The sequence below is a fragment of the Arvicanthis niloticus genome, chromosome X (assembly GCF_011762505.2).
Source record: "Arvicanthis niloticus isolate mArvNil1 chromosome X, mArvNil1.pat.X, whole genome shotgun sequence".
Lineage (NCBI taxonomy): Eukaryota > Metazoa > Chordata > Mammalia > Rodentia > Muridae > Arvicanthis > Arvicanthis niloticus.
Window position 1 is genome coordinate 41,331,154 of NC_047679.1, and position 25,321 is coordinate 41,356,474.

A 25,321-nucleotide genomic window follows, 5' to 3' on the forward strand; every position below is an offset into this window, starting at 1 on the left:
GGTCTAATAAAATGAAATTCATGCAATTTCACTGTTTGTTACCATTACATGGGTTTATTAGACACTTCATAAAAATTGTGTGTAAAGACTCATACTGTTCTTATATCCTTCGATCACAAGCAAAATAGTTATAGCAATTAAAGTATATAGTAACAAAAAAGAAAATAATAGAAAAAAAAGTTCATACCTTCCTTCAATACATAAAGAAATATGTTAGAAATATTGGTACATGGAAGAAATCTAGTCCACCCTTTTAATAACAAAACTGACATGCTATATTTCTGAAGTTTTCCATTACCTGAATGTGAGCATTTGTGCTCTCAGGATGTCAGACAGACAAAAGAGATGATGAAAATCTTAGTCCCATGTCTCTGTACCTTCCTACTGCCTCCCATGTAGACCCCAATTAGCCTCCCTTTCTGTATAGCCTCCTGCCTGTTTGCATTGTCATTTTTTTTTTTTATTCTTTATTATTTGCCCATCTGACTCTCAGATAGGTCTTGCAGTCTGGTCTGCCAGTTTCCTACTTCCAAGTTTACATAGTCTCAGATTTCATTTTTTTTTAAAGACCATATCTTTCTTTTGAGAGTACAGTGGAGCATTACATAAACATGTTTGGGGCAGTCACTGTCAGTGATCCCATAATATGTAGCTTAGTAATGTAGTCTACGTCTTAATTTGTGGAGTTATATTCTGTGCTGTTCACTTAATGATTAAATCACCTAAGGATGTTTTTCTCAAAAATTGTCCCTGACATTAAGCAGCCTATGGTTATATCTTAAATTAAAGAGGCCGTGGTAGAGAGATGTGTGATTGTGATTTCTATCCTTAGCAAAATGAAATATATAATAAGCAAGTAGAGGATACTAGTGTAGGATATTTTAGGGAAACTAGTCCATGGAATGGGAGGACAGAGTTTTGCTCATGGGAGTGAAAAATAATGGAAATAATCTCTTGCTTCTGCCTTGGATCTTCCCGTTTTTAGGGAAACTCCACAGTATTCTGTTTTCCTCTTTTAAGAGAGACAGTATGTAATGGATAAATATTAACCTGCATATTTTTTTCTTGGTATTGAAATAGAGCTCACCACCAGTAACTAGTAAAACATATTATAGCCTTAAGTTTACATTTCTTTTGTTGTTGGGAAGCCTGTTTACTGCATGAAAAGGCTTGTATGCATTTCATTTGAAGTTATATTTATAATTGCAGTGCCGCTTCCCCTTAGGTATGTGAGAGAGGCACTTTAATTATCATTGATTCTTTGTCTGGAAGCACTGACATTTCAGAGCAGAGCTTAGGTGTATCATGTGGTTAGAAAAATACCAGTGTTGCATTTTCAATTTGGCTAATAAATTGGCTTTAGAGAAAAGCATCGTTTCATGACACTTGGGAGTAAAGCTAGTGATTTGCTGATGAAAAGTTTACTTTTGTTAATTGTTTTCTTTTGGCACATGACTAAACACTACCTCAGACTGAGGGAATCTCCCCTAGACATAAAAGTTCTTCTAAGTGTCAAAAAAAAGCACATTGTAAAATGCAATTTAAGGGGAAAGGAGAAAGAAATGAGCCTTCTGCTTGAGAGCCATCTAGATTATTCAGTTTGCCTAGAGAAAATTGGAGTGAAGTTGGTTATTTTTTTTCTTTATTGGTGTAAAGGCAACAAAGGGATGCTGAGGTGTCTACTTCAAGGAGAAAAAAATTGCTTACTGATTATAAATGCATACCCAGAAGTTGAATTTACACAACTCTAACCATCCAGATTCATCTAATTGATCTCTAACAGTAATATGAGATGGGCTGTCAGGCTGTCCTAGGAAATCCCTACTGTATCACATTTTTTTCCTTCTTAGGTAGAATGACTATAGACTGAGAAGACAGCTCCCTTTAAATCTCAAATAGTCCCTGATAGTCCAGGGAAGGGAATCGTGTATCTTTGCCTGTGTGTTCATCCATTGCCAGTGAGATCTGAAAACAGCTTTTGATTGTGAATGATGGTAAAATGGGATCAACTTAGAAGCTGGGGGATAAAAACAGAAGACCTTTAAAAGAAGGTGAAATATGGGTTTGGTGTTTATTCAACAAGCATTCTTAAAGGAAAAGGAATGAAAAGCTTGATATTTTGCGTCATTTGTGCTTTTGTGTGTGTTTTTTTTTTTTTTGCAGTGGATCTCTTGAGCCTGTCGGCTGCATGTGATGCATTGGACCAGCACAATCTCAAGCAAAATGACCAGCCCATGGATATTCTGCAGATAATTAACTGTTTGACTACTATTTATGATCGTCTGGAGCAAGAGCACAACAATTTGGTCAATGTCCCTCTCTGTGTGGATATGTGTCTCAACTGGCTTCTCAATGTTTATGACACGTACGTATGGCAAGAGGGGACCTAGCTTATGCACTGATGACAGTATTGCCATTACAATACTGTCCTAGAAGCTATGCATGTCATCTTCCTGGGGTAAATCATTTATGTTTATGACTTGAAATATATCTGATAAGCTAGCAGCAAGAATTGGAAAGCAGCCTTTAATCACAGAGGGAGAGGATTTTTGGGGAGTTTGGGGCCAACCTGGTCTACACAATTAGTTTCAGGACAACCAGAACCACATAGTGACACTCTGTCTCAGAGACAAAAAAAAAAGCTGGAATGCAGACTGCTCTCAGGTCAGAATCCAAATAGAACCTGGAATAAGTCATCCTTTTTATTTTTATTTTTATTTTTCAAATAGAATGAATTATCCTGTCCCTATGGTTCTTTTCTCAGTTGAGTTTTGGAGTTCCTCCATCCATTTTGGAGTGAGTCCTCTCACTGGCAAGAATGACCGTGCTTCTGAAATGCTGATGTACCTGTCATCAGATCAGAATTGTCTTAACAGATAGGTAGAACAATTATGGAGAAGATTATGAATGGACGAATCACACACAATGAAAATAAGCTCCAAAATAGCAAACTCAGCTTCTGAACCTAAGCAAAGCTTGTGGTTGTCATTTTGTGTTTTACTATGGTTTTACTGAGCTGCTCTTTGGCACCTCCATTCATCAGCCTCTCTTAGTTAGAGAACAGTCATTTATTTCTTTTGGATTGCACACAGGACATAGCTCCAGTTCTCATTTTCGCCTTGTGTTTAATGGACACAATTGAGGAAGGAAGCTGAAGGAATTGGTCTTGATTTCTCACTGATTTCCTCTTAGGCCTCAGAATTATTACACGCCTCATTTCACACATCAACAAGTACACACTCCCATTTGGAAATCTAGGATGGTTTTCTTAAAGGCATTGCACATCAAATACTTTGCCTTCTGCTTCTGTTGTATGCATCTGTTTTCTCATTTATGAAGATATATACACAGTGTTTTTGTTGTTACTTTGGTAAGATATTAACTTTTTGAAGTTTTAGGACCATCAGACTATTAAATGCATAAATTTATCTGCTTGGTTCTTGAACATATAAGATTTTAATTGTGGATTACATTCACATTTGTTTTAATAAGGGTTTATATTTAGGTTTCCCTCATATTTTTTGTTATCACTTTCTTTGCAGATGAGATGTGAATGGATTCTGAATGGATTCATTCAATCTACTTGAAAATTATTTGAGGATAATTCTAATTCCTTAAAGACTTTAATTGTTACATAAAGTCTACCTATTAAATGTTGATTTGCCTTTTCCCTAATAGCAGTAAGATAAATTTTTACAGTGATAGGAATTTCATGAAAGCATTTGGGTCTAGGATTTTTCTTCAGCCAAGAGATCTAATAAGTTGTACTGATTGAAAATTTAGCATATTGACCAACAAACATACCAAAATCTGAGATTCAATTACTTTCCAAAATAAAATAAGAAGCTAAAAAGTTGTTGAAAAACATCAGTGTTTTTTATAAAATGGAACCCTGTTTGTTCATTCAATTTTTTCTTTTTTTTTTTACCCCATAGTTAATTTTTGTGTTAATAACCTTTTGTGTGGAACACTTTATTCCACTTTCTAATGTAAAAAAGCATAGCCATGTTAGAATGTTGATGTAGAAACAGGTTATTTGATATGTATATCTTGTAGAGCATGCATTCTGGTAGAGTATGTCATGGTTTCACTGGATATAAATATTCATATTTAAATTTTTTCTTGTGACCTGAAGTGATGACTCATCTTCTTAGTAAGCAGTAATCTGATGGAATTCTGGGAGTGCCAAACAGAGAATAGTTAGTTGCTAGAAACTGTTTTTGGCTTGAAAATTGGCTTTAGTAACCAGAACTGCTGATACACAGTGATAATTCTTCCTCATACTCACTCAAGGTGTCTCTCTGTAGATGTGTAGAAAGGTATTTTATCCCTATTCTGTGTAAAGCTACTCTGGCAATTCAAGTGAGGGCTTTTAAGAGTTGAAAATTGGGTAAATATTCATTAACTTGATTCATCAAACTTTTCCATTGCATTCTAGGTCATGAGACAAATAGATAATGAATTCAGAAAAGTTCTTAACAACCTTAATCAAACAATGGCCTATAGAGTTCCTGTATCCAGGGCTCTTTTGCCCCTTAACTAGGAATTTCTACAGTCTATTGGTATGCCAGTAATTGTTTTCTGGTTTGCTTCTTCATAATAGGGGACGAACAGGGAGAATCCGTGTCCTGTCTTTTAAAACTGGCATCATTTCTCTGTGTAAAGCACACTTGGAAGACAAGTACAGATGTAAGTCATGTGTATTAACTCTGCATTCTTTTATTGATATTGCCTAATTACCTTTGTTCTAGATGGGAAGTGATATTCCATTCTTACTTGACAGCAGGTTTTTTTGCATAAGATACAGAGCTGCTTTTAAAGGGTCATAAAATTTGGGTTATGCTGTTTCCTGTCAGACATTAAATTGAAGGTATTTAAATAGAGAATGAGGATTAGCTTCTCCAGTCCGAGTATTATTTTATGTTTCATTGACTGTGTCTGAATAAAACACATGTTCCAAGGGGATAAAGTCTGATTTCCTAACCCCTTTGTGTAAGTCAGGAAAAGAAATGCGAATGTTTAATCCCTGCATTTCCCCTGCCTTTGGATTCCCATTTAAAGAATACTATCTAGCATTTGTGTTCAAAACACATTGTTTATTTTATAATTATCTTACTTCAAGTTGTACTGACACATCCAATTCTGTGACGTGACTAACATTTTACTGTTTGATGGATGGCTTGCCTGCTATTTCTTAAAAGGTAAATAGCACCCTCTAGAATTTTCTTTTGATTAGCTATTGGGATCTTCTACTTTAAAAGTATAAATCTAAAATGAAAAGCAAAAGACTGAAAGCTAGGATGAGCAAGTCACCTTCCGTGGCCATCTTTACTATAGAGGACTGTTTATGGTCTTCGCCTTTCGATGTTTGTAAGAAGTGTTTACAGGAGGAATTGAATGAATCTAGCCTGTCCTGGCTTCCTCCTACAAACTAGTCATATATAGATGAAGAGGTTTGCTGGGTGTAAAGTTCGGCAGGAGGCAAATATCATGGCATTGCTACAGAGCCACCTGTGTCATGGTGCTCATTTTTGTGGGGTAAACCATACCACGTACAAACCACTGTAGCACTGACTTTAGTTCCCACAGGAATTTTCCTTTCCTAAGAACTAAACAAAACAAAAAACCACCCACCTCACAAAGAGAAACGTCGTTTAACCCTTTAAAATTATTTTGGATAAAGCAATATTTCTGGGTGCGTTCCTATTTTAAATATTATAGTTACTTATTTTAGGTTGGGCTTGTTACCTTTTAAAAGGACATGGGTGGAAGTGAGTCTCCCTATGTTTCTGTCTCCACTTAATATTTACAAGTCCAAGGGCATCCTTGTCTACTTAGTGAAACCCTTTCTTACAGAAAACAAATACAGAAACAGTAAGGGAGACATAGAAAATCAATGATAGTATAACACGATAGAAACTAATTGCACATAGGCACAGTATCCTGTGTGAGCATATATGGCAATCTAAGTAAAGCGAAATGGGCTTATGACTCTGTAAAGACCTGATTTTGCAGCATCTTTTAATATACTCACAGGCTTTTGGCTAATTATATGGCTCTTGGTTCTAACATTCTGTGGTAGGGTTCATATCATATATACACAATAGTTACCCAAGGATTGTGTTTTACTTTGACCAACTCAGGTGTTAAGAATATATTTAGGGAGTTGATGAACTGGCAGAGATTCTTGGTGCCAAGGCTGTTAACCTAAGTTACATTCCCAGAATCTATATGGTAGAAGGAGAAAACCAATTTGTGGAAGTTGTCCCCTGACCTTCACATGCTGTAAATGCATGCATACATAATACATTGATAAAAATGTAACCTTTAAAAGTACATGTAGAGCAGGCAGTGGTGCCATAGATAAAGGCCCTTGCCACTGCAGCTGATGATCTAAGTTTGATCCTCAAGACCCACAAGGTGGAAAGGAGAGAAATGACTCCTTGTAAGTCTTCCTTTGACTTGCACACATGGGCCATGATGATATGTGATTCCCATTCTACATAAAGTAAATGAAATTTAAAAAAATACATGTAAACTCACCTTCTTTTACAGGGATGTAGTATATTTAAATTTTCAGACATCACATCTAGGTAGTGATGATTAACCTAATTTACAGAAATAATGTTCTTATTAGCCTAAATTAGCCTGAATCCCTTTCAGCTTAACATGGAGAAAACCATAAGTTCAGTTCTAAGAACTGGATAAAGCCACTTAGCACTCGGGAGGTAGAGTCAGGAGAATAAGAATTTCAACGCGATCTTCAACTATATAGCAAGTTTAAGGCCAGGCTGCACTACATTAGACCATCCCCCACCCTCCACCCCCCACACACACACAAAAAAGAAAGGTAAAAATGAAAAACAGTGAGCCTCTTTTGTGGGAATATTGGCTATTCCTGTGAAATAGTACTCACACTGAACTGGACATTGGGTTGTGTTCACTTATGCTTTAATTTTTATGACTCTCTTTTTTCTTTTATAGACCTTTTCAAGCAAGTGGCAAGTTCAACTGGCTTTTGTGACCAGCGAAGGCTGGGTCTTCTTCTGCATGATTCTATTCAAATCCCAAGACAGTTGGGTGAAGTTGCTTCCTTTGGGGGCAGTAACATTGAGCCCAGTGTCAGGAGCTGCTTCCAATTTGTAAGTTACTCACCTTTTTGTTGTTCTGTGTGTATGACAGGGCAAATGTTCTACCACCAGTCCACCCCTTGCCCCACTCCCACCCCACATATACATACACACACATCCAGCCCTCCCTGCAAGCCTTACAGTAAGATCTAAGGTTTTTCTAGTGTCTATTTGTTCAATGTACTACCACTCTCGTTCATTCTGCATTTTTCTACCCCATTGATTCTTTCTCTCTTTTTCTGTTTCTTCTCCTCCTCTTCCTCTTCTTCTTCCTCCTCTTCTTCTTCTTCTTCCTCCTCCTCTTTCTCCTTCACATCCTTCTCAGTGCCTAAGCACTCTGCTATGATAGCCATGTAGGGTGTTTCTATTTTTAGTAAAGTATGTAGTATTGATAGGTAGTGCTATAATGAACATCTTCATGTGATTGTTACTTTTCTTAAATCTCTCTCTCTCTCTCTCTGCCATCCCCTCTCCCTGTCCCTCTTCCTCACTCCTTTTCTCTCTCTCTCTCTCTCTCTCTCTCTCTCTCTCTCTCTCTCTCTCTCCCTCTCCCCCTCTGTGTGTGTGTGTGGGGGGGGTTATTTTCTAGGTATAAATGTGGGCATATGTATACCACAGAGGACAAGTTTGAGTATCAGTCCTAACTTACCATCTTGTTTCAGAAAGGGCCTCTTGCTCTTTGTTTGCTAGTATATATGTCTGACAAGCTGGCCCACCAGCTTTCAGGGGTTCCCCTATCTCTGCCTTTTCTTTTGTCATAGGAGTAGTGACATTGCAGACATACAGTGTGCTGCCTGGCTTTTTATACGTTCTAGAGTTCTGAGCTCAATAAAAGCTTAATGCTTCTATAGCAAGTGCCTAGCCCACCAAGCCTCCCCAGTCCCAACTCTTTTCTCTGATGTTGATTCCTTTGGATAAATTCTCCAGGAATATAATGATCACATTCAAGGCTATAAATATTTTTTGTGGCTTTTGATTCATATTAACAGATGGCTTTTCTTCAACAACTCTTTCTCGTTGTAATGCCACCAGAATTAATGTAATCAGATATTTGCAAGACCACATTATTCACTATATTCTTATGTATTTTTAAATGTTACAAGCTGTTTTACTTATGTGAGGTTTCTTAATCCATTCTAATCCCATTCACGATGGTTAAGATTTATAAAATTGAAGTCTTTTACCACAGACTAAGAGAAAATCCCAGGCAGCTTTCTAGGCAGAACCCTGTGACTATTTGGATGGTGAAACAGTTTGACTCTTTAAGAGTTTTTGACAATATGATTGAATGTTCACACAATAAGCCCACTTAATATGGAGTGGGGCATATTTGAATTACTTTGCCAAAATGGTGGCAGGCTGGTTTTAAAATAGATATGAGAAATGAATGCATTTTTCACCGTTCCAGAGCATGAACACACTTTCATTACGAAACATTTTTTTACATGTTGCTGTAGTAATATCAATTCTAGAATATCAATACTCCTAGCTTTCACATAATGAATTCTAACAACTGTATATAATAAAGATCCAGTTTCAAACAAAATTCAGTTATACAACAACATGCAGTGCTATAAATGGCCCCCTAATCTTTGTTTTTCTTTTAGTAAAATTCTACTTACTTTTTAAGGTCATACATGCACTATAGATTTAGGAACTATATAGTGTTATAGATTAGGAACTATATAGTGTTCATGTATATATCTATGTATTGTATCTTGGGTTAAAAGTAAAGATCAGATTATAGCAGTATTGGCAGCTGTCTCTACTGTATGATGGCTAGTTGCATAGAACTATGTTTAGGACTCCCTGTCACTTCCCTGTACTGACTTGTCTCTACTTGGATTTGGTTGTCAGGATGGGGGCGGGCTGTTGAACTGAAGCTCTGTTTTCCCTGGTGAAAAGGCCAGTCTGTTCCACCTCTGCTTTTGCTCGTCGCCCCTACTTCAGTGCTCTGCCTCTTTTACTTGATTCCTTGCCTTCTCTGTAATAGCACAATCTCAGCATCAGCATTTGAACTCAGTCCATCTTGCATATTGATTGAATGCCTCTGTGCTAGCTGGCAGGCTCCTGGAAACCTTTTTGTTAGATTGGGAGGAAATTGACCAATAGATGCCCACTGATAACAAGTGACTTTTTATTTGCTCCTTGCTTTTTGTCCTCCCTTAATTTTCTTCTTTGAGCATTTATAATTGGAAAAAAAGAGAGAGAAAGAAAACAAAAAAGTGTTTCTTTTGAATCCTTTTTGTCGCCATCCTTATCTTGTTTTTCAGTCGGCTCTCTGCATGTGCACACACACATTGTTATCCTAGGAAGCTTAAGTACACACTATACTGCCTTTCTTTGGTGTGAATGTCCTTTTCTGTACTTTAGAGAAAAGTATTACCATATGGCAACTGTCATTAAAAGTCTCCAATTTCTTTCCATTTTCTACTGGATGAATTTTAGTTCTTTATTTTAGCCCTCAGATCTTTTCTAATGTAGTTCCATAACCATTTGCTTTGAAACATTGCATATGCTATCTTAGACCAGCCATACTTCACTGTTTGCATTCAGCACGATTATAAGTAATACCATGACTTTTGTTACTTGTAAAATTTTGCTTTTATTCTTATGAGTGTGCTCTCTGAATTCTCGATCTTTTGAGGAGAGTACAGTGGGCAACCTTTGGAGGTTTTTGGTTTTATGGTTGAACAACTTAACTGTCCCTTTAGCCTCCCTCAACTTATATGATGGTTGGAGTCTCATCTTTATCTGCCACATCTTTCCCAGATACATACTTTCTTTCTGACACTTTTTTCCAGCCTACTCTCAAGGGCACACACCAAACAGTTCATCACATTTGTCTTGGGTCCTGGATAGAATAAGGTGTGTTGTATAACAAAGTGGGATACACAAGAATTGTGGAGGGGGTGGTAAGGTCAAGTATTGATGAACTGCATGTTTATAGTAGAGTGGACCCAGACGTGGCTTATCTTATTGGGAACCTCTTAACTTGTAATCATTTCCCATCCATTTTGAGTGGCTCCATTGTGAATGTTTCCTTCAGAATCCTTGTTCTGGCCCTGGCTTGCTTTCCCTCAACCAGGTACTCTGGTGGTCACCTTGCCTTTCATTATGCCAAAGGTATGCAAATACAATGTTTGCACTGGGAAAGATAACAACAGTGAGAATGCCCTCTGCCCTCTGTTTGAAGTGGAAGACCTTGGGTATTGGGAGGCTCCCTCCTTCTGCAAACTTGTGTTCAAAGGTTGCTATTTCTGCTGGCATGGTGGGGGGCAGTGAAGTGTTTGTTTCAATTATTGATTCATTTTTTTGTACTTCAAGTGTTGACTTTAAAGTGTAGTTCTTCTGTGTCCTTTGTTTCTTGTCATTACATAGAAAACTTACTTTTTCTTGTGCTAATCCAGTTAGAAAGGTATGGAAACTTCTAGTTTATGGTCTACTTGAAGCAGGGAGAAAGGTGAATTTCCATGGACCAAGGTCTCTGGGTGATCTTCAAAAAGTTCCCTCAGTTCTATATATCCCCACCATCTGCTTACAAAAATGAAAAGGGAGTCATCACCCATCAGATCTAGAAAATAAAAAAAAAGAATAATGTCCTGTGTGGTAATATATATATATATATATATATATATATATATATATATATATATATCAAGACATAGCAAGACCTTCTAAAAAGAACAAACAGGAGTCTGGGGAGAGTTGATAATGTACTTGTACTGTGTTAGGATCTTAGAACTGAGTTTGGATTCCTTACATGCATGTAAAATTCCAGGTATGGCAGTGATCTTGCTGGCTAGTCTTGCTGAACTGGTGAGATCCAGATTCAGCAAGAGGGTCAATCTCAAAAGATAAGATCAAGAGCCAGTAAATAAATACACTTACCACAAAAACCTAGCAACCTGAGTTGAAACCTACAAACCTACATAAAGGTGGAAGGAGGGATTTGATTCCACAAAGTTGTCTTCTGAAGTTCACACTACATGCCAATGATGCTTGCTTCCCCCTCTTTTGCACCCTGAAAAGTTAGTAAAAATGAAACCCTGTCTGTAGATATTGAAACCGATCATCCAAGGTAAGTTTGTGGCATCTTCAGTAATCATTCTAAGTGAAGCTGTCAGCACACTGCTGTCAGTGCATTCACTGGGAAGTTGCCTCCTTTTGATAGTGATGGAAACCTTTTGAAACTTGGCTGTTTTATGATACAGCTTCAACTAGTGTGTGATTACTTTGTTCCTCTTTCCTATTTCCTTGCAAAAAGGACATTGAGACAGGAAATTGATCGATCTTTCAGGCCATAATAAAGCCAAACTCTCTGTGGCAGTAGGTCACAGACGGCCTGAAAGAACTTTCGGGTTGTCTTATGTCTTTCCTTTTTCAGATCAAGAAATGGTGCTCAAGGAGAGATGGTGAATATACTTTATACTATACCATTATACCAACTAATGGGGTTAACCAGTTCAAATACTGATCTGGACTAACAAATAAAGGACCATTGTGTTGATATAATACTTCATATCAGTTTTAGGTTGCAGTGGAATGACATAAATTAATGAATAGCTCCCCTTTAACATACACGCCTTTATAACAAATACACAACTCAGTGGTTAAGAGTACATACTGCTCTTGCAGAGAACCAGAGTATGTTTCCTAGCACCCATGCTAGGTGACTCACAACTGCCTGTATCTCAAGTTCAGGGGAATCTGACACTCTCCTTTGTACTCCACAGGCATCTGCACTCACGTGCACATACCTATAGACAGTCACCTACATATAAGTAACTAAATTAAAAACCCTTTAATCCATTTGGTTGTGCCTTGTCTGTTTTTAAATAAAACCAAATATTGCTTTTAGGTACAAAATGTCTTCAGTGACTTCAGGAAAGAGTCATATGTCAGCAAATAGCATTTGGCACTGCTCTGAGACATACTTCCCTCCTCCACTCTGATGGGCTTTGTAGTATTTTCTTCTATAACCACTTTAATGACTTTATTATTTAGATAGACTTGAGTGCAGCAACTTTATATTCAGTATGCTTCAACTACAAATGCTAGAGTGTCAGAATCTGCTCTTTCTACATCTGTTTTCTGCCTCCTGCTGTATTCATACATTCAAAATGAATGCATTGCTGTTTCAACTATCTTTCAAATATTTTACTCATATGACAAAATAAATTTCTTATGTATACTTGTAATAATATAGAACGAATACAGAAATGAGAATAAATTACAGTCTCGATTATTAAAACAAGAATGTGTGTGTGTGTCATGTAAAAAAATGATGCAAGGATCTTTGGAGTTGTGAAACTATATGTACTTAAACAACGAAGTTTATCTGTTTAAATATAAAATCTCAAGACTGCTCTGGTAAGATTTGTACAGGTACATTTCTTACCTTCCATGACTACTGACATCTTGGTAGTAGTATTAGGATTAAATGATCCAGCAGGGTTAAATTACTTAGTTGTGGTGGGCACCTGCTAGTCTGGGCTGTAGCTATGATTACTTTTAGTGTCTTGTGATATGAGAAGATCGTGTCAGGATTAACAGTTCATTACACCTATAAGTATCTGTGGATTCAATTTGAAGCTCTTAAGATTGTTTCTATGCAGATGTTTCTAGGCATAAAAATTGCCATGCCAGGGGACTTTTTCCCTAATTAGGTATCAATTCTCAAGGCAATTGATCACATTTTATATTTTCATTCCTTAGATAAATTATTTAAAAAAATTCCTCTTTTTGGAAGCTTACTTTGGGTACTATAGGCATTTCGTTTAGAGCCCCTTTGGACTGAGGGATGCATATGTATAGCCATTGAGGTAGCCTATTGTGGAGTGTAAGTTTTATCATGAATTAGCATTTCCAACTAACGTTTTCTGCAGATGGGAACAGAGAAGAAAGGTGCAGGTCGATGGGTTTCTTCATTTACTTCATTTGCTGTGGTACTAAGGACTAAAACCAAAGCCTCATGCCTGCTAAACAGTGCCCATCTTCTTGCTTTAAATCTGTTTTGAATACTGGATTAATGTTTTTATCATTTCAATTTTTGTGCTAATTTGTGATAAAAAAAAAAAGAACTGATGCTTCATGATCAAGGAAACTAAGAAATAAGAAGTTCAACATCTACCACCGTTTTCCTCACAGTATTAACCACTGATTTTTTTCCTTATTCACTTTACATCCCTCTCACTCCTCCACCTCCTGATTACTTCCTCCCACAACCTTTCCCCATCCTCCCTCCTCTTCTTCTCTGAGCAGATGAAGGCCCTCCTGGGTATTCCCCCACCCTGGCACATCAAGTCTCTGTGAGGCTAGGCACCCTCTCCCACTGTAGCCAGTCAAGTTAGCCCAGCTAGAAGAACACGTCCCATGTATAGGCAACAGCTTTTGGGATAGCCCTACTCCATTGTTCGGGACCCACATGAAGGTCAAGCTGCACATGTGCTACATATGAGCAGGGAGTGTAGGTTCAGCCTGTGTATGTTCTTTGGTTGGTGGTTCAGACTCTGAGAGCCCACAAAGGTCCAAGTTAGTTGATTCTGTTGTTCTTCCTGTAAACTTACTGTCCCCTTTGGGTCCTGAAATTTTTCTTCGTGTTTCTGTAAGCTCCGTCCACTGTTGTCTGTGGGTGTTGTCTTGGATCTGAGTCAAAACCACTGAAGTTTTTTTTTTTTAATGGAAAGTTATTTTTCTAGAGATTATTTAAGATGAAAAAGGTGTAAAACTAAACTTCTGCAAGATTTTTATCTCTATCCAGTGTCTTCAGCATATTTTTACTTGTTCATCTGATAGCTACAAGTTCTTCTTGCACTTATATTTGGATTTTTTTTTCAAGCCAGGTTTCACTATATAGCTCTGGCTGACCTATAAAAAATTTTAAACATTTACTTATTTGTGGTGTGTGTGTGTCTGTGTGTGTGTGTGTGTGTGTATGTGTGTGTGTGTGTGTGTGTGTTCATGCAAGCACATTCATATATGCACGCACATACTAGGTCTTGTGGAAGCTGACTATCTGCTTCCATCTTGTAACTTCTGAGAATGAAACTCAGGATGCTAGGCAGCAAGTCCCTTACCTGGTGAGCCATTGAGGTGGTCCCTTGATAATATTTTATGATTGTTTTTTTAAAAAACAAAAAAGATTTCAGGGCTGGGGACATATGCTTGCTGTGCAAACATTTGGACCTGAGTTTGGATCCCAAGCAGCCATGCAAAAGGTAGCCATGCTTGCATGTGTCTGTAAACTCAGCTGAGGGTTTTTATGGAGATAAGACGATTGCCAGGATTTTCTGCCCAACTACCACCAGTCAAGCTTCCGCTTCATTTAACCAACAGGTTTGTGAAATATCCTGTCTCAGAGGAGTAAGGTCACAAGTGATAGAGCAGGATTCCTGGAGTCCTCCTCTGGCCTGTGCACATATATGCAAAGCCCCTGCACACACTGTGTGTACATATCACACACAGAGTGATTTTTGTTTTTCCTTTTCTTCTTTAATGCTACATTTGATTTGGTTGAGTAATATTTACTATTTGCTGTTCACTCCTGAGTCTAGACAAATATATAAAGTATATATATAACAGTTCTAAAATTCCTTGTGCTTCATGGTCAATGTGCTCATTCCCAATCAATGGGGAATGTAGCTCTGCATTTTTATTTCTGTAATCTTGCTTTATCCTCAGCTGGGTTTTAAATAAGCCCAGGAAGCAGCAATGGAAGAGTTAACTTTATAAGGTTCACTATTGTATAAAGGATGCTGCTCTGCATTTGATAAAATATGTTCTATAGCATCAGCTCCGCGGGTAGATGAACACTTCTCCCTGTATGTAAAACTTCCTTTTAAGTAGGAACTCTGTATCATCAATTCCTAACACTGAATATATGAAGGGATTTGCATAGACTTCAAATTGGGCTTCTGGGCTCTAAGGCCAGGATGTTAATTGCTGTATTAGCCAGGTGGAGTGGAGAGCCTGAGGTCAGGATAGGTGTCCTTGAACATGTAAATGAAGAGTGGATAATCACCATGTGTTATTGTTTGGGCTGATTTTTATCTTTAATGGGTGATTCAGAGTCCTGATTAATATTTAGAGCAGTGACTGCTGGCCTCCAACCTGCTCATTATCTTCACAACTTTAAATAAAATACTTGATTTCTACCCAAGACAGCAGTTATGGGAAGTCTTTTACTTCTTATTTCAAGACAAGTCTTGACCTTTCAATCTCCACCTCAAACAAGATAAAAAAAATTTGTAGATGTAGAAGAACTCATTTTCATGACTGGAAATGCATTAGAATCCTAGAAAAGCACATCTGTATGGTGCAAAGGAGGGTGTTTTAGGAACCATGATGAGAGAATAGAAAGTGAGTTTTGTGTTAGGTTCCTAGCTTCTGAGCACTTGAGATTTTCCCATTTATGTTAAGACCATTTGAACGCCCTCCCTATGCTTGTTAAAGACTCTTTTACCCATCGTCCTACCTTACACTTCCATATGAAGGAATGACTTGAGAGAAATGATGGTTCCCAGCTATTATTTTATTTGAGAGGCAATAACAAAATAAATAACCACTTGTCCTATGCATCTCTCTAACCATTAGTTTTTGCTATATACATAGGTATTACTCTCAGAACCCTCTCTGTGTTCTGTATGTGAACATACACAGGCATAAACATTCTTTATCCTTTACCATTTAAAAGGAAAGAGGCACCACAACACAAACGTCAAGATTTGACTACACATACCTTTTCTATAAATCACATGCCCACAAGTCAAGGACCAAGGAAGCACCCACCAGTCTGCTACTTAACAATGTTATGTTTTTTCCATGTTTACCAGTGGATATGTGAGTGGCAATGCTTGCTGCCATTTACACAATTTAAAAGAATTTAGTAGTTTATCTAACAAAATTCACAATGAAAATTCCCATTTGGTCTTGAGTGTTCCCTATATTAGCTAATTTTCAAGATCCAATCAAGACTTGCAATACACACACACTTTAAAATATATATTCATAAATACAATACATATATAATATATGTATTCTAATATATATTAGAAATATATATTAGAATGGTTTACAGGCTGTGGTCAGTAATCTAATAAAGGCTGTCTATCAAGGAAAGGTCAAGAATCCAGTAGTTGTTCAGTACATAAGCCTGAACTGAAGAATCAGCTGCTCTTCAGTTGGAATCCTGAAGAACGAGGGCTTTTGTTTTGGTTTTTGCCAGTGAAGTAATGCCTCAGTACCAGGATAAATGAATTTGCCAACAAGAGTCAAGGCAAGCATGCGAACCGAAAGCTTTCTTCTTTCATGTTTTTCGTTTTTTAAAATGTGGGCTGCCACCAGAAAACGTGGCACAGATTTAGGGTGACTTTTCTCACTTTTACTGATCCAATTAAGGAGATCCTTTCCAGGTTTGCCCAGCTGCTTAGGTTTGGGTTGGGTCCAGATCTAGTCAAGCTAAGATGACCAAGACTAGCCATCACAGTCCCTCAACATTTTTTTTAATATTTGAATCTTTCAGTTTTCTTTCATAATATTGGCATTTTTGAATGGGTACAGACAAGTTTGCTTTTTTAAACAGAAAAGTTTACTTACTTTTATTTGATATATATGGGTGTTTTGCTTGCTTGCTTGTCTGTGACCACATGTATGCACTAGCTACCCATAGAGGCCAGAAGACAGTATCACATTCTCTGGAACTGCTATTACAGATGGTTGTGAGCCACCATGTGGGTGCTGGGAACCAAACTTGGGTCATCTGGAAGAATAACCAGTACTCTTAACTGCTGGCCTTCCTCTTCAAGATGTTCTAAATTTATTTTCCCCATCATGATTAGCCTTTAAGTTTTTTGGGTTTTGTTTGAGTTTTTTGTTTGTTTTTGTTTTGCCAGAATATTGTAGAGCTGTTGCTGCTGTGTATGTCCCACTGCCCCACAGCAGAAGACTTGAACTTGAACTCTCTTATGAGTAACACTAATCATATTGAAGTGGTATTTGCACATATTTCCAGTCAAGTACCTCCTTTCCCTTTGCTATTAGAAAGTAATTGTGATATTTTGAGACTCTGGTGGCCATCCTTAACAGTCTTTGATGTTAGCGTCTATGATGTTCCTCGTGTAATCCAATTATTCTCTCAGTGGTAGCCTGATAGGATTTTCTAATTCTAACATTCTTTGTGAATGTACTTACTTGGTTTTCTTATACGAAAAAGTACTTCCATCTCTCTACCCCCATATTTTCTTAGGCATTAGTGTGAATATTCAAATGATATTTGTCCTATTTGAACTACTTTTGGATATTTTTACTGTATCATAATTTTAAATAGCAATGCATAGAAATAATCTTTTCTCTTTATGGGGGCATAAATATTTCCATGTTACCATATTATTTTGTGAACAAGGGTAAGGTGATGCAGAGAAACACACAACTGAAACAGTGTGCTACTAAGGATTAAAAAGGTCATAAGTATTTCTGCTTCACCCTGTCCACCACCCATTTTCTACTTTAATGTATGTGTTGACCCATACCCATCACTCTGTGAAGCCCATATATGCCATAGCATCTAATGCTCAGAAGAACATGTATGGATAAAAACAAAAATTAAGAAGGTGATCAGAATATATATATATATATATATATATATATATATATATATATATACACATTCATTACAGTATTTTGGAGAACTCACTTGCTTGCCAAATCACTATCAATATGCTTTTCTGTAGACAAGTAAAGAGTTCAATATAAAATTAAGTACCTCTACATTTCCCTAAGAAGGGGTTTCTTAGCTATGACCGATTAGGGCTTTCAAATTATGGAATCAAGGGTTCCAAAAGAATTTTGGAGATCAACTTCCACGTTCCCATAGGACATTACTTTTGTCCTCCCTTTTTAATACTCCTTTAAGCATCCATATTTTATTATTAAAATAATAATCTTGAGACATCTATGTCTTTAACCTCTTTGGGGCTGGCTTTTTCATCTGTAACATAATGTTAAAACAGATTATATTAAGAGTTACTTATCCCCAGGTTTCTTTGATTATATGCTAAGTGTGCCAAAGGCAGAAAGGAAAATAGATTACTGTACTTACTTCAAAGCTTGGGCATTATCAGCAAAGTCTTACCTGATCTGGGTAATAACTCTTGCAAGAAAGCTGTAGGGCAAAGGAAACAGTTTTGTACATAGAATGTGGCCTTTTACATGAAAACAGATGGTTCTCAGAAAAGAATTAGCGCACACTAAGAGCAAAGCATGAAAAAACATTGTGTGTAGGACCTCAAATAAATGATCCCTTGTGTCCCTATACTAGTTTCCTCAGCAACTCAAAGGCAAAACACAAGTATCTGTGTCTAGGAGGATGAAACTGTCACTTTCTTTCTGTTTTATTTGCTACACGCAGGTTTTGTGTAGTTTTATAGAGGGATTTTTTTATTGCTCATTTGATTTTCATAAAAGTTGGGATAGTTTGGAAGAAGAGTCATTAATATTCTTTACAACATGTGCTTGTTCTGCCTTTTATGTTCAGTGCTAGTGTAGACTTCCCTCTTATGTAAAATATTCCACTGATGCCCTTGGTAGATTTAGAGGTTGCTGAAGACATTGCAATAACAGCTCAGGGAGCAGTCAGAACTGCTTGTTCTATACTGTCTGACCCTGACTAGCCCACTCTGCAGTTGGAAATCCTTGTGTACAGCCTGTTCAATTCAATTTCGTAAAGCTTTCTCAATAGTATGGCTTTGAAAAGTCAGGACCACAAAAGTTGAGCTGTTAGCTGTTCATGTCATTGTCTGCTCACAGTGCCAGTGATGTTGAAATGATTATTTGGATTTATGAAAAGAACATCTTCCTAGGGAAAATAGCAAATGGAGTTGCCAGGAAGAGCAGGCTTTTAAAAATACGTAGTTTGTCCCCAGTGTTGTCTCTAAATGTGTCGTTTTCTTTTAATAAGAATTCTATAGCCATATATGCATTCAGTATTTGTGTATTTAGTTGTTGTCGTTCCTCTAACCTCTATTCATACCTCTATTCATGCATACACGTATGTGTGCAAAGCACATATGCACGCACATAACTGCACCAGCTCATCTGTCTTGTCTGTCTCGACATAATTATTTTCCATGATCAAATTTATTTCTGCTACTTTTCCTACTGCTCAGGCATGGCATAGAGTTCCTGTTTTCAAAGCAAGTCAGGGTCTACAGTTTTAGCAGGTTTCAGTGCAACTCGGGTTCTGAGGCATTTTATTTGCCAGTCCCTTTCATTCTCTCTATGCACAGTATGTGAGCCAATATAGCATTTCTCTCCCAGGCAACAGCCAAACACACCCATCACAGCTCCCTGGTTTCTATTTTACAGAAGATTGCTGCCTACCTGGTAGGTTCCCTGTAGGGCTCCCAGGAAAGTCCACTGTTCAGTTATTGCAGATGAATCATGTTGGTTTCTTAGTTCTGACATGTGAATCATGACTGTTAACCTTGGTGCTTATGATAGAGTAGGTCAAAATAAATGTAATTTTTTGTTGTGGGAAGTTGGCCTGTGTATCATGGGATGTTTCAAGGATGCTGGCTTCTATCTACTGGATGCTCGTAGAGCCTCTTCCCACCTTCATGTAGTAACCAAAAAATCTGCCAACTTTGTCACATGTTATCTGAACCATACTATTACCCTTTGTTGAGAGGCCACTGAGCTACAATCTGTCTTACTCACCTGTGAATATTTTCCTAAAACTCTCCATGTGAATGCTCTATGTTTTATGGTAAATCATTGTTAACATATCTACAAAGTCTATACATAGTTTATAATCTTTTTTGTGTGATACCATGACAGGTAATCTGGCAGAGAGACATTTGTTTGGTGCTTTGAGTTAGGATTTCATGTAACCCAGTCTGGCTCACCTTGCAGCTGTAGTTGGCCCTGGACTGCTGATTCTCTTAAGTCTACCTCCCAAATGCTGGTACTATGGCATATACCCAGCTAATATTTGTGCGAACCTATTTAAAAGGAAACTTGGGGCAGTTTGAGAACAGGCATATATTGTTTTCTCTGGCTTAGATAACCTATGTAACTTGAGTATTTTGAACACTGGGCTACTTTTACTGTTGTTGGTTTCATTATAAATTTATTTGGCTCTTACAAGCCTTTCTTTTAAAAAATAATGACCACACTGAAAATTAATTCCTACCAACAATTAAATATGCAAAATTTTTATAGAAGGCCTGTGAAGCACAGTTACTACCTTTGAAAAACTTTCAATTTAGGAAACAAATAATGGATGGATAGAAAAGTCTGGATTCTAGGTTTGTAGCTCTTTTGTGTGCAAATAACTAGATATAGACTCTTATATAATATTTCCTTCTCAATATGGATTGTATTTATTTGTTAAGTATTGACATGGTTCTCATAAATCTCAGAGTAGAAATGCTGGTTGTCCTCCCTTAAAAATAAGATATGTGGTTTTTTGGTAGCTGAGATTTGTGGCTTGCTGAGAAACCTTTCAGTTGCACTTTTTCCGTAGCTATGAAATGATGCTGTTATCCTGAGAGAAATACGAGAATTCAGTTTGAACTCTGGCACCCAGTTGGTCTTTTGATAACTTAGCAAGTCATTATCTCCAAATTTGCCATTTAATTCTCTTATATTTCTTATACTGGTAGTTAAATCCTTTGGTTAGAAACTCCAAATATCAGGATTTTGTTCTAACTGCTTTCTCACCTACTTAAATTTGTATAAAAAGTGACATTTATATAAAACCACTCTCCAATATGCTGTGAAGAATAACAGTAATGACAACCAGTTGACTTGAATGCATCATTAAGGTTGAGGCTAAAGTCATCCTGGATATGGACAAAGCAAAATGTTTGAGTTTTTATGTATATAAAGAATCCATATGAATTATTTTCATCCATTGACTGACATATGTTTTTTAGAATACCTCATCATAATTTAGCATTGTTCCTACTCATGCATCCATACATCTCTCTCTCTATGTGTGTGTGTGTGTGTATATATATATATATATATATATATATATATATATATATATATATATATATTTGTGTGTGTATGTGTGTATACATACATATATGTAACGTGTGTGTTTATGTATGTATATATTTCCTAAAAATGATCAGAATGAAGTTTCAGTTGGATTTTCACTCTAATTCTATTATATCTTTGTACAAACTGAGCTGGCTTTTAATTCCTTCTTCTTTGTTGCCAGACAAAAGTAGAGGGAATATACCATGGGGATACAGAGTAGTTTTGTCATAAAAATGAAAGATGGAAACAGAATCAGAATGTGAACTCTCATATCTTATCTTCATTGCTGTCAGTTGGCACTGGTGAGCTTTAAAAGAACCAAAATGATGGCTCTTGTGTCTTAAAAGCTGGAAAGAAAGTTGAGAATTTCCAACCTTTAAGCACTAGAGAATCTGTAGTATTTTGAAAGAGAATCGTCTATGGCCTCCCTTGGTAATTCACACTAATGCTTTAACAACTTTCAGCATCAGGAAGTTCTTCCGTGTGAGTTACAGCCCAAATTCTTCATGCTGCTTAAGCCTGTTTCTTCTTGTTCAGTACCCAGTGGAGGGATAGAACAGATGGCTGCAAGACCCTGTGCAAGAGCCATTCATATAATTGAAAACTGTTATTACATAGCCCTTTCAGCCACTCTTTCTTAGCTGTTCTTTCCCTTTTGCCCTCTGTTTTCATGGCTAAATAATCCCATTTCTCTTAAGCTATTCTTAGGTCTTTCAACCCCTTAATTATTGTGGTATCTTTATGTCACATCTCTATGTTCTGGGTTAGTTGTGGCCAGGTTTTATTTTGTTTTAAATATAGTATGTTTATTAATTCAGGAAGAGTTTCATAGAATATATTTTGATCATGTTCATTCCTTCCCCAAATTCCCAGCTCTATCCCTCATCTCTCCAACAGCTCCCTTTTTTGCTGTAACTGGCCCTGAACTCACTGTGTAGACCAGGTTGGCCTCTGACTTCCTATTGCTGGACTTAATGAACAGCCACTCTTAATGTCTTTAAAAAATAACCTGCCAGGTTCATTTTGTGCTGCCCTTGGATATGGGGCCATCCACTGGAACATGGTTCACCTATTAGAAGTCAAATCCTTAAAACTGATTGGCTTCCTTGGAAGCCACCAACTTTTTTAACAGAATTTTTTTTTATATAATATATGTGATCATAGATTTCCTTCCCTCATCTTCTCTTGATCCTTCCCACCCACCCTATTCTACCTTCTTTGTCTTGCTTTCTTTATAAATCAAACAGGCACAAGAGAAACACACACACACACACACACACACACACACACACACACAGAGAGACAGAGAGACAGAGAGACAGAGAGACAGAGAGACAGAGAGACAGAGAGACAGAGAGATGGTTTGTATAAGCTTGGCTCAGGGAGTGTGGCAATATTGGGAGGTGTGGCCTTGTTGGAGAGAGAAACAAAATCCATAAAAACCCAGAATCAAGATCATAATATACAAGCAAAAGATCAGTAAGATAAAGAATGCTCAAACAATGCAATATGAGACAAAAAGATTTCAAATATACTTTTGAGTTCATTTCACATTGTTCATTTACTGCTGATCATGGGGTCTACCGTTAAGTGTGGTTTGCAATACCTGGTGAAACTTTATTGGAGAAAATTAATTTTTCCTTTGCAAGCAGTTGCAAATTTGAGATAGCTTTTGTTTAGGTATGAGGGCTTATGTTGACTTACCCTTTCAGAGCTGTTACATCATCTGGCTTAGACCTTTGTAGATGCTGTGCATGCTTCCACTGTCTCTGAGTTCATATGTGTGCCAGTCTTTTTGTGTTTGGAAGGCACTGTTTCCTTGGTGTCTTTCATCCCCACTAGCTCGATTTCTCTTCTACAAAGTTCCCTGAGCTCTAAGGGGAGAGATTTGATGGAAGCATCCCATTTTGTTCCAGGTTTCTTATTCTCTACACATTATCCAGTTATGAGTCACTGTATTTGTTCCTGTACCACAGGTGGAAGCTTTTCTGATGATGGCTGGAAAAGACAAATGATCTATGAAAATGGGCGAATGCCATTGAGAGTCATTTTATTGCTGAGGTACTTTAGCTAGCATAACAATAATATTTGGTTTTCCTATAGGTCCATGGCTTATCTAGTTTCAGTATTTTGGTCACCAAAGCAGTTTCAAGCATGAGCTTCATTTCTTGGACTGGGTCTTAAGGTCAATCACATAGTTGTTGGTTACTCCCACAAACTTTGTGCCACTACTGCATTTGCACATCTTTCCTGCAGGTCACCTGTAGATTGGAGGGTTTATAGCTGCTAGTGTGCAGAGTATGTACCAGTACCATGAACATTAGTCACTAGGGATAAAGGCTCTCATTAGACATCAGCTTGACTTTTCTGTGTTCAATGAGTTATGTAGATGTTGTCTTCAGCAATAAGACCTTACCATCGATTCATGTAAAAACCTGAGTTGTTTGGGGGGTATCCATGGCATCCCTTTGGACAACAACTTCATTAGATATAACCTATTTCTGGCACTGGGAGTTTCACTTGGTAGTAAAAAATGTCAAGTTGGGGCTTTAACTCTTCCATTATATGGTGACTCCACTTAGGTTGCTTTCATATAAATATATATTTTAAGAAGCTTCTACAGTAGTAGGTTTCAATATGACCACTCAACTAGCCCTTAGTGTTAGTCAACCCTCTCAATAATCCTTCTCTCTCTTTTTTTAACCTTTTAATTATTTTTTTATTTAATTTTTAAAGATCATTCTAAGAGCTAATGAAATGACTTAGAAGAGTTGGATGTTTCTTTGCTGTCCAGGGTCTGTGGAACCATGTGTGGATAGATGGGAAGGAGCAGGTCTAGTAAAAGAATATGTGAGAGTAGATTGGAGCATCTATAAGTTGCTTCTCTGGCGCTGTCCTAGATGTAGTTTTTGAGTAAATGCCTGGACTTTACAAGATGCTGAAGCATGCACGCGCGCGCGCGCGCGCACACACACACACACACACACACACACACAAATACACACACATACACACACATACACAAATACACACACATATTAGAGGTAGAGAATGAAGTTAAATAAGTTTGGGAGGAAAAAAAGTTTTTTAGGTGCTTGGTCTTTGGGGTGAGGGGAGTCCCAATCCCAAAAACAGGAGAGGAATCCCACCCTCTGGAATAGGTGACAGGTAAGAACGTATGCTATTGATTGGAAGGTGTACTTATCTGAATAGGGTCTATTTGGTTCCATGAGAGGTAGATCTGAGTGGGTTTCCTAGAGCTTACAAGTTTACTAAAGAGATAAATTTGTTAACAACATGATAATTTTTAAAGATGAGCTTAGGGAAGACAAAATTCTTTTGTGGAGCAGTAGGAACAAGGAGGGCTTTTTCCTTCTGTCTAGCAGACTCACTATCATAATGGGAAACATATTTAAGTTAAAACCTTGACTCTATTAGTATGATAGTTGATCATATAGTTTAGCATGAGAAATACCTTAAGTCTATAGTTAAAAGAAAACCAAAGGAAGCTTATATTTGTAACCATGATAGCTGTAGTATAGATTTAGCGTGAGAAACACTTTAAGTTTATAGTTAAAAGACAACCAAAGGAAACTGAGCTTGTGTTTATAAAAGTGGATTGTATAGTGAAATGTTTTATTAGGGTTAGGCTAATTTATAAGAACTCTATTGGTAAATATTAAGACAATGGCAAAGCGAGGAGGAAACATGGCACATTTAGTCACTGGAAACTGAGTTTAGATGAGGAAGTAACAATAGGTTATATATGTAAAAGCTTATATCTGAATTTGAATTTGTGTATCCTTTATTGTGAAGTCTGTGAGCAAGGGAAACCTGTCTGTATTTGATAAGAAATCTGGCAGTCTTAGCTAGTTAATGACTTTGCTAAAGAGCTAGTAAGGTGGTGGATTACCTTGGGGTAAGGAGCTACATAGAGATCTGTTTTCTAGATGTCAAGCTTAGCTATCAATGTAGTCAGAAATCTGGAAAGAATAAATTATAATCTAGGAGTCATGTGTTAATTAAAATGATAGAGGTTGGTCTCTAGTCCACTACCTACACAGATTCCAGGTCCCTGCAGTCTCCATCACAACTTGAGCAGAGTCAGTCTGGTTGTGAGGTCCAGACGACGAAAAGCTTTTTCC

The 25,321-nt window shown here is 37.3% G+C and overlaps 1 protein-coding gene across 16 annotated transcripts in view; it reads left to right on the top strand.

The window, feature by feature from the left end:
* Window positions 1-25,321, top strand: part of Dmd (dystrophin) — a 1,571,027-nt gene that overhangs the window by 1,471,851 nt on the left and 73,855 nt on the right. For all 16 annotated transcript variants that reach the window (XM_076918257.1, XM_076918249.1, XM_076918252.1 and 13 more), the window contains 3 exons: window positions 2,164-2,365; window positions 4,604-4,689; window positions 6,985-7,142. In XM_076918257.1, coding sequence (XP_076774372.1) covers window positions 2,164-2,365; window positions 4,604-4,689; window positions 6,985-7,142 — 446 coding nt within the window. The remainder of the gene's footprint in view (window positions 1-2,163; window positions 2,366-4,603; window positions 4,690-6,984; window positions 7,143-25,321) is intronic.